General features: G+C 33.6%; 2 protein-coding genes across 2 annotated transcripts; both read left to right on the plus strand.

Moving 5' to 3' along the window:
• The first annotated feature begins 1,092 nt into the window (after window positions 1-1,092).
• LOC126692691 (probable glutathione S-transferase) lies at window positions 1,093-2,830 on the plus strand. Its single transcript, XM_050388388.1, has 2 exons — window positions 1,093-1,472; window positions 2,084-2,830. Exons 1-2 carry the CDS (start codon window positions 1,161-1,163, stop codon window positions 2,435-2,437), a joined length of 666 nt encoding a protein of 221 aa, XP_050244345.1. The 5' UTR covers window positions 1,093-1,160; the 3' UTR covers window positions 2,438-2,830.
• A 3,996-nt stretch (window positions 2,831-6,826) lies between these two features.
• Window positions 6,827-8,713, plus strand: LOC126692692 (glutathione S-transferase U8-like). Its single transcript, XM_050388389.1, has 2 exons — window positions 6,827-7,312; window positions 7,932-8,713. The coding sequence occupies exons 1-2, from the start codon at window positions 7,001-7,003 to the stop codon at window positions 8,280-8,282; spliced, it is 663 nt and encodes a 220-aa protein (XP_050244346.1). The 5' UTR covers window positions 6,827-7,000; the 3' UTR covers window positions 8,283-8,713.
• Window positions 8,714-11,003: the final 2,290 nt, after the last annotated feature.

Here is an 11,003-nt window from a genome sequence, read left to right on the forward strand (position 1 = left end):
TTCAAATGAACAAGACATTGGACTCAAGTCAAACCCACATGAAACTCAGCTAACGAATAAAGGGTAAGCCTTTTTCATTTAATATCCAGTATGGGCTGAGAATGGGCATACTGTGAAGTCCTGTATCCTTGCATTGTTGGGCTGAAAATGAGCTTATAAGGAGCTCCACCAGTAATTGGGCTTTACTGGAAGGGCCAGCTTCCTTGAATGGTAGGGCCTGGAATTGGGCTTATAAGGAACTCCACCGGTGAGTCAGATACGGATGGTGAGATGAGGACTGAGCTTCACGCCATGACATCAAAAGATTTTCAAATGGGGATTGTTATAATTGTGGTTCAGGCATCACGCCAAAAGACTAAGACGAAAAATGTGAGAAGTGCTAAAAATGTGAGAAGTGCTATACGTTCATGATATTTTCACAACAAATTCTAGATGATAAATTGTTATTAATTTTAATTTGAGCTTACTATTAAAATTACTTTTTTACTTATCAGTAACGACATGTCTCAAATTTTTTGTGTAATTATTGTATATATAGCATTTCTTTTTTTTTTTTAAAAAAAATTGTCAATACTATTCTATAATAAGTCTATTTTAACTCAATTGTGATATATATTAGCCTAGCTTATTCGTACCTCGAGTTGAAACATTTCGATATAAACAATTTACATCCACTTTCAAGTACACAGCCATGCAAGCATTCAACAGTTTGCCATTTGGGACCGCATTCAACAACATAGTTCAAACGTTGTTAAGCCCCATTTATTTCTAGAGAGCGATATTAATTTTGATTTTGATTTTTTGATTTTCTTTGAAAAGAATGAACCGCGTGCAATGTGAGGTGTCTACAGCACTCGGGTAGATTTTGTAATTTATGCTCTTTGATGATTGACTGAGTATCACAACAAAATTCCAAATTTCATACACTTGGTAAGGCGGCTGACATCCTGACATCATCTCTTAGCTCAGGTCTTTTTACCTCGGATATCATCAATGATCTATCTATGTTAGAATTTGTTGAACGATTTGACTAGTCTGAGATTCCAGATTCATCCATTTGCTATACCTATATAAAAGGCATCAGACCCAAAAGGTGGAGCCAAACATTTGAATTGCATCACGAACTTAATTGTTTAGTGCAAGGCCACAAAATTGTCATAATGGCTGAAGAAGTAGTGTTGTTTGGTACTAGGGGGAGTCCTTATACATGCAGAATAGAGATTGCTCTGAAACTGAAGGGAGTCCAATACAAATACATTGATGAAGATTTAGCCAACAAGAGTCCTTCGCTTCTCAAATACAATCCCGTTCACAAAAAAGTTCCGGTTCTCGTTCACAACGGAAAGCCTGTGTTGGAGTCCCTTGTTATTCTTGAATACATTGATGAGACCTGGCAAGGCTATCCCATCTTGCCTGAAGATCCTTATGAAAGAGCCACTGCACGTTTCTGGGCCAAGTTCATAGACGAGAAGGTAATTTTCTCTCTTAAATCGAAATTTTGTCCTGGAAACACACTTGGTCTTAGCATTGATCAAAGGTGGCATAATTGGCTTTCTATGTTGATGCAGTTGTTCAAAAGATTATCCGAAAATGAACCACATAAATTCGCTATGTTGATTTCTATCTTCTCTCTTCCTTAATTTTTGCATCAACAAATTATTTCACAAAAAACAAAGCGATGACAAAGGGAGAACATGAGAGTTACGTTTGGCCTTGTGGCCTACATCCACAGGATAGTGCATTACAATAGTCTATATTTATAATGAAGATCATATGTAAAAGTCAACTATAATTTTTTCTTTTTCTTTTTTCTGATGAGCAATCTCTTGATTAATTACCAATCCCATGATTTCCTTTGCGAATCAATATCCTGATTTGGCCTTCACTTTCATGGGAAGTGAATTATACTTTCCAACATGTATGATAATTGATAAATGATAATAATTTTTTTTTTTTTTAATTTTTAAATATGATAAATGATATATGAATGTGTGTACCGAAGTATATGTATGTATGTATCTAGAAATGGAGCGTATAATATCTCACATTAAAATTTAAGTGTGTACTCTGTTTCTTTTTTCAGTGTTTCCCTGCAATATTTAAATCTTGTTGGGGCGAAGAGAGAGAGCGTGAGAAGGCTGTAGAAGAAGTATCTGTGGTTCTAAAAATACTAGAAGATGAGCTAAAGGAAAAGAAGTTCTTTGGAGGAGAAAATGTTGGGCTGGTAGACATTGTTGCTGTCGTTATAGGCTTTTCCCTTGGAGTTTATGAAGAAGCTGCGAGGGTAGAGTTGTTGAATAAAGAGAAACTTCCTAGACTATGTAACTGGATCGATGACTTTTTGAGCAACAGTTTTATCAAGGAAAGTCTACCTCCCAGAGATAAACTAATTGCCTATTTACGAAATCGCTTTAGGAGCGGCAATGCGTCCAAATAGATGAATTTACATGCTCCACTAACAGTTGGTGAATATCTACTGCATAAATAATCCACCTCTGTTATATATAGGCTCCCCTTAATTGTTTCGCAATTGAGTAGTGTCTATTACGCACATTCTAGCATACACAATCTACAATTTACAAAAGAATTCGTGAAGTCACGAAAGTTCAAATTGTGACTCAAAGTCATGAGTTCTCTTGTAAAACACAATGATGTACTGTAAAAGATACCTTTTACCACAACAAGACGGAAAGGTTTTTTTATTTTTTATTTTTTTGGCTTTTACAAGAGACTCTTAAGTTTTATGGTCATAGGTCCTAACATATATATACCTTTTATTTGTTCATGACTGTAACCTTGAAAGCAATATTAAGAGTGTGATTATAGTTTATTGCAGTAGTGAGTTTGGAGTACCAAACAGGTGTTAATAGGGTGTTGATCATGCAAAAGGGATAAAGATTAATTATCGATTAATAGTAGGAGCAACGACGAGATATGTTTTTCCCCAAATGGAAGCAAGAGCATATGCAAATGGGATGAGTGCCCAAATGATAATGTCCCAAAGGACCCACGCATCAGAGTAAATAAGATCACATGTACTCAAAACAAAGGACGGACTCACTTGTTTGTTTGATTCCTTTTTCTTTTTTTTTTTTTTTTTTTTGGGGGGGGGGGGGGGGGGGTGGTGGTAAAAAGGACACTTTCATTGAATGGTAAAGAAAGAATTTTTTATTTTTTATTGTTCTAAGCAAGGGAGGGAGAGGGGAAGGTGAGGTTCTAACTACAAATACAAGGTATCATAAAAGATGTCAATACCATAAGGCAGGGCCCGCTCAAGGCCTAGGCAAGTTAGGCCTAGGCCTAAGGCCCCACCAAAAACCAAAATTTTTCTTCAAAAAAAAGGCCCCACTTTTCATAGTTTAAATGCCCAAAATTTTTATTAAATTATATATATTTTCTAAAAGTTGTACATTTTTATTTATTAGTGATGTACAAATTTTACTATTGGCTTATAAATTGTCATGTTATTAATCACAAAAAACGTGATATAAACATTCATTAGTTAAATTGATAAAGTTCATCAATGAGAGACAATATCACATTATATTTTAAACATTTATAGTACTTTTAATTAGTGCATTTTTCTTTTTTATTTCTATTAAGACTCTCAAAGTACAAGACCAATAGAACTTTAACTCAATTGAAACCTTAAAATATTTCAAAAAGATATTGCAAATGTGTTAAATCATCAATTATAGATCAATCTCCCCTAATAGTTTGAGACTTTGATTTTTGTAAACTAATATCCTACACCAAATAATATCAATCTCTCTCTCTCTTAAAATCAAAATATAAAATTAAAAATTAGATTACAACTTTATTTAACTATGCATCGTCTTATATCCAAAGTAAAGTATATTTTTGAAACCCTAAAATATTTCAAAAAGATATTGCAAATGTGTTAAATCATCAATTATAGATCAATCTCCCCTAATAGTTTGAGACTTTGATTTTTGTAAACTAATATCCTACACCAAATAATATCAATCTCTCTCTCTCTTAAAATCAAAATATAAAATTAAAAATTAGATTACAACTTTATTTAACTATGCATCGTCTTATATCCAAAGTAAAGTATCTTTTTCAATCGCAATATATTTTTATTTCTTTTTATTAATATTTATAATTCAACTATGATATTCAATTCTCTATATGAAATTAACATTAGTCTAGTTGGTATTATTTATATATCAAATTAACCTTAATTTGATTAGGATTAAATAATTTTGTTTAATTAATATTTACATATTAAAGGCCCCGTATAAATTTTTCGCCTTAGGCCCCAAATTATGTTGGGCCGCCCCTGCCATAAGGTTATCACTTGAAAGATTGAACCTTGAATGGCAAAGCAAGTTGGTTGTCTAATTAGTTAGGTTCTAAATATTTAAGTATAAATGTTTAGGTTCTAAATGATTTATGTGTTGGCAAACCGAGTACATAAACTTGTCTAAGAATAGATCTTAGTGTCTATGAAGTGTTTTAGACATCGCTCAAAGTGCTATAAGTCAAAGTTCAAGAACATACAAGCTGCAAGAAAAAGAATTGAAAAGCTGAAGAGCTCGATTGATTGAGATGCGATTTGCAAATTTTAATTAAAGCCCGTTAGCCCATTAAACGTTTAAGGTTTCAGTTCAAACCTATTTGGTATATAAAGAAAACCCTAAAGCACATTTTTCAAGTATTAGAGAGCTACTCTTTTGAAATCTGAGAGGTTTTGTGCTTTCTACTCTTTCAAGCATCTACCGGAGATCATTCTTATACTACAAGTACCGGTGGAATAAAGTTGTAGCTTAAACTTTAGATTTCAAGCATACTAAAGATCAAAGGCATGAACTGAAGGTTTATGTTGGAACAGATTTACGTTAAAGAAGTCTAAGGGTTTCAGAGCTAAGTTTGATAATCATAGTTAAGTTTACTACGAATTAAATGTTCTTGACTGTAAACTTCTATATGATATAGTGGATTGTTTTCTTGGGATAGTTCCCTTCCAAGTTTTTTACCTTGAAAATGGTTTGTTTTATTGATTTTCCTGAGCCATCATATCTAAACTTCATTTACTTTTCTGCTACATGATGTGTGATGAATGTTTAATCTAGATCTACATAATTTACTTATGTATCAACTTGGCAATAAACTTAGGTTAAACAAACTGTATTTACAGGGGTCTAAAAACTAACATAATTGATATGAAATACAATTAAAAATCAACCAAAAGAAACTTATCCTAGCTAAAAATTATATAATACCCCAAAAATATAATAATGTTGTATTCCTTCATTTCACATCATGAATAATGGCATTAATGAGTCTTATCATGAATTTAATTAATAGAATTTACTATCATATGATAGTAGGGAATATAATATTATTTGTAATTTTAAAGTATTGCATGCGGTTTTGATAATGGTGTGTGAGTTTAACGAAAAAAGAGAAGAGAAAATATAATATGGGTTTTACTAATGCATGCCCTAAGGGTATATGTTAGTAAACAATTTTAAGAAATTTTTTATGGAAAAATGAAAAAGTAATTAATTGATTTGATAGCTTATTCAATTTTCTATAAAAAGTTTCCTATTATGGATAGCTGATGTATGCCATTAGTTCGACCCACACGAAAGGCATAATGATTTGGGCACTATCTCGGAGAGAGACTTAGTGAAATAGACATGTTTGTGAAGATGCGGACTACTTGCACCCGGACAAAAAGACCCTATGAAGCTTCGCTGTTCCCTGGAATTGGCTTTGGGCTTTCCTATGTAGCTTAGGTGGAGGGCCAAGAAGGCCTCCTTCTCGCGTGGGGGGGGGGGGGGGGGGGGAGCCGTTAGTGAGATACCACTCTAGAAGAGCTAAAAAGTTTAGAATTCTAACCTTATGTCAGGACCAATAGGCTAAGGGACAGTCTTAGGTAGATAGTTTCTATGGGGCGTAGGCCTTACATTCGGCATTGTCGGATCACTAAGGCTGACTTTCGTCCCTGCTCGACGGGTGGGTCTTGTAGTCAAGCTCCTTTCTGCCTTTACACTTGAGGGCCAATTTCCATTTCGTCCGAAGAAACCTTTGCACGTAGGTATACATTAACCGAACTCATATAATATTATTGTACTTTTAAAGGATCGTATAATTATTGTTCTTTCAAAGGATTGTATAATTAGTACTGTAATCATTAAAAATTTCTGTGGTGTAGGCTCCGTTTATGCTCTGTTGCAAGTTTGACTCTTTTTCTTTTTTTCTTGAGTCCTTCTAGTGCCACATAAAGTGGCACAAGACTTATTCTTTTTTCCTTCAAAAAGACTTTTCTGGCTAAGATCATCGCTCAGCTCAGCTCTTGCTGAGATCATCCATGAACTTGGCGCTGGGTCCTGAATGTTCCAATCATGCTAGGATATACCATGGGCCATGATTGACATTTCAGCACTTAAACCATTTACCACTATCTGTGTAGGGAAGAGAGAAAAATTAACATATAACTACTCCTTAGTGCAACAAGAAATCGAATTGATTAAATTAACATTTTCTATCTTCAAGTTGGGTTTTTTCCTATTTAAATAATAACCCCCAAGTCTATCATCCATGAACTATGGCGCTGGGTCCTGAATGTTCCAATTATGCTAGGATATGCCATGGGCCATGATGGACATTTCAGCACTTAAACCAGTCACCACCATCTGCGTAGGGAAGAGAGAAAAATTGACATATAACTACTCCTTAATGCAACGAGAAATCGAATTGACTAAGTTAACATTGTCTATCTTCAAGTTGGGTTTTTTCCTCTTTAAATAATAACCCCCAAGTCTTCTTCTATCCATTAATTGGGCAGCTTCCTCCCCAAGAAACAAAAATAATACGAACAGTCAAAGGCATAGTAGTGGCTTAACCACTAAGTAACCATAGTGCATAGTAGGCTCTTTAAAAGGGCATCAGACCCAGAAGGAAGAGCCAAGCATCTGAATCTCATAACAACTCTTGACAGTGCAGCAACAAAAAGTTTCATCGATCATAAATGGACGAAGAAGTATTGTTGTTAGGTTCGTGGGGAAGCCCTTTCAGTCGTAGAGTAGAGATGGCTCTGAAACTGAAAGGAATCGAGTACAAATACATTGAAGAAGATTTAACTAACAAGAGCCCTTCCCTCCTCAAATACAACCCAGTTCACAAGAAGGTTCCCGTGCTTGTACACAACGGAAAGCCAGTGATTGAGTCACTTGTTATTCTCGAATACATTGATGAGACCTGGAAAGACCATCCAATTTTGCCCAAAGATCCTTACGAGAGAGCCCATGCACGATTCTGGGCTAAGTTCATAGACGAAAAGGTAAATATTAATCTTTAGATTCTTTAATTTGTAAAACTATGATGTCTGTAACCAAACATAGCTGTCTTAACATTGAGAAGGAGGCGCCCTTGTTTTATTATTTTTGTGTAAAATGAGACTTTTATTCTACGTTTGGAAGTTTGGAGTGAGAGGAGAGTAGAGGAAAATCGTTATCTTTCACATTGTTTGGATGTTTTTAAAATTAAGGAAGAGGGGAATAATTAACTTTTTTATAGTTTGTAATTTTGTTAATATGATAAGGGTAAATTTGATAATTTATTCTGTTAAGTATTTCTATACTCTACCCTCTCTCAAAATCTCTCTAATTTGGGAGAATAGAGTATAGAAATACATGAGATTTTTAATTTTTAATAGAAGGTAGAGTAGATGCCGAGATTAAACTCATGATAACTTGTTTCTATATTATGATAAATTACTCACCGTCCTCAAAGCTTAAACTTAAAAATGACAAATTTAATTATTTAACCATATTTTGATTATCTATTTGTGTTTTTTTTGGTACAAACACTTCTTTAGAGATACACTTTATCATCAAAGAGAAACAGACTGCTAGTCACACTAAAATTTGAGTTTTCTGTGTCGCTCTCTTTTTTTTTAGAGCTCGATTGCAGGATTTAAGGCTTGCTGCTGGGGTGAAGAGAAAGAGCGTGAGAAGGCTAAGGAAGAAGTATTTGAGAAACTACAATTTCTAGAAAATGAGCTCAAGGAAAAGAGGTTTTTTGGTGGAGAGAATATAGGACTGGTAGACATTACTGGTAACATCATAGGCTACTGGCTTGGAGTTTTTGAAGAAGCTTCCGGGGTAAAGTTATTGACAAGAGAGAAATTTCCCAAACTTTGCAATTGGGCAGATGAGTTTGTAAGTGCCATCAAGGAAAATCTACCTCCTAGAGACAAACTACTTGCCACTTTACGACGTCGCTTGGGGGGCGCTAATGCTTCCAAATAGGTGAACTTTACACTTGCCAATCATAGTTGGTTCACATTACTGCATAATAATTGACTTTTTTGCCATCAATGGGGTTCTTATGTACTTTGCAGTTTCATGTAATTTGTCTGTAATAGTCTATAAGTTAGTTTGCGCCCTGTACTTGTTACCCTGTTGCAGTATTTCTATACAGTGTTCACTACTCTTGGATGAGTAATTCTTAGATATTCTCTCATTATAGAGAATGGTACTCCTTCCTTTTACATTTATGATGAGGTCCGCTCATTAAATTTATGGTGGAGTCCACCAGTCCACCATGAATGTAAAAGGAAGGAACACTATTTTTTCATACTCTGAGACTACTTAAGAATTTTTCCTCTTGAATATCCTGTCAATTAAGAATTACTATGTAATGTAAAAGAAGTGCTATTAAACTAGTCTTCAACATGGTATTTGAATTTTTCCCTACTATTAAAATTTCATTAGTTGCAGACTTGCAGTGTAGTGTAGTATAAGGGTAGATATTTTCAGTTGACCGGAATATGAAATTTGAATTTATTCCTTTTGGTGTTAGGAGACTGTTCAAAGGTTGACAACTTGAGATGACTTGCACTTGGGAGTCTTGGATAAAGTTTCTCTCTTCTTCTTCTTTTTATTTTTATTTTTTCATTTTCATTTTTGTTTTAGGGCTCAAGGATTCTCGTTATCTGGACCAGGCTATTTTGAAATGTTTACATTTGTTTAAAAATTAAAATACAATTGTACTTGAGAAAAATTTAAAAATTACAGTATATCCAACCAAAGCTGTAAAATAAATCAATATAAATAGACCCCTAATACAAGAGTGAATTAAATGGTTTTAATATCCTCATAGAGTCGTGGTACTCTGGCCCCATAAAGAACTTGTAAATAGTGCATTCAAAATCGTACTCTAAATAACAAAGAAGCAACTATCAAGGGCTTTTAGTGGCATTACTCAATTCTTTTAAGGAGGATAATTTGGGTTCAAATCCTCTCCCCGACTTTTTGTAAGGATAAACAAACAAAAACAAAGAATCCACCAATGTCATGGTATCACCAATGCATAGCATCGATGGACATACAAGTAGGACACTAAAGAATGAGACAACAAATTTTCATATGATATGTCCACATGCGTTCACATTTCACACAACTTTTCCTCAATTAGTTGTTCGAATCTAACCAATAAGCATTAATGAGTGATCAGGGGTCCCTTGGTGGGCAAAATCTGGAGGGGCCTAAAGAAGAAAATGTTAAAACTATTAGTAATTTTATTACCATATATATATATATATATATATATATATATTTAAAAAATGTATTAGTGAATATTTGCATTCAATGGAATCTTCAAGCTGGACTCCTCCGCAATCAGGTCGATACAAGGTAAACTATGATGTTGCCATTTGGCCCAAAATTTCCCTAGCTATGGCAGTTTGAAGAAATGACAAAGGGGATATCATTTTTGCCTATTCCAAAGTGTTTCTTCCTTCAAACCCCTCATTAGGTGAACTAAATGCTGCTTGTTAAGCTATCTCTATGGAAATAGAACACAGGCTTAATTATGTCTTCTTTAAAGAAGATTCAGAGATGTTTTCTTTGGAGAATATATCACATGTTTGTGATAATAATCTCCTTTACTTGGCTCTCACTTTTGATATTTTTCTTGCACGACTTTATGATTTTTGAACTGTTGGACATATACGTGTGAGTGAAATCTCACATTAAATAACAATAAAAAAAGTGAGTGGTTAATATAACATAGTTGAATCCAAACTCATAACCTTAAAATTTTGGGTTGGTTGTGTCCTTTTATATATATATATATATATAAAACCAAAGTCTTTTACTTTTTGTTAACCTCTACAGAACTTGCCACATCATTATCATTTTTTTTAAACAAAATTATTCAACTTTTTTTTTTTTAATTAACAATATCAACTTCAACCCGAGGAGGACTAATCTTTGACATCAACAACTAAAGTCCAAACTTAATAAGGAGTGAAACTCTGTCTTTCTAACAAGTCCAACTTAAACTTAAATTCAAACGTTGATAATTTATCTACAAATTTGCGAGGTTAATTATGAACACTAGAAAAGCAGCGCAAACCCCAATATATATATATACCCCAATATATATATATATATATATATATATATATATATAGATAAATCCAATTCTAAAATCAACAAAAAATCACAAAAAAAAAAAAAAAAACTATTTCTCCCCATCCTCTCTCTTCTCTAATTTTTCCTCCTTCATCCTTACAAAACTTCTATGACTTACTTTGGACTGAATTGAAGAAAGGGACTACGTGCAGCAATCTTCAAAGCAACATAACTTTTCTTTTTATCCTCAAAAAATTATAATATCACACATTTGCTATCAGCTCTACCCATCTATGACTCTATTCTCAGCTTCTTCCTCTCTTTGCATTCCAAGAGAATGTGCATCACGTGTGTGGTTAAAATCTGATGTTTTCATCAATTGAAGTGGTGGCCAGGTATGACTCCTCTTTCTTCTTTATTTCTTATTAAAATAATATATATATTATACTACATAACATTGTATAATATATATATATATATATATATATTATTAAACTAGAAAAAAAAAAATAAAACATGAGTTTTTGGGCTAAGCAAAAAGATTGATCATTATTTTTTTAAAAAGTAGTTTTTTTTGTTTTTGTTTTTGATATTGATCTTTGGGTGTAGGGT

Source organism: Quercus robur, chromosome 7 (assembly GCF_932294415.1).
Source record: "Quercus robur chromosome 7, dhQueRobu3.1, whole genome shotgun sequence".
In the NCBI taxonomy this organism is placed as follows: Eukaryota; Viridiplantae; Streptophyta; class Magnoliopsida; order Fagales; family Fagaceae; genus Quercus; species Quercus robur.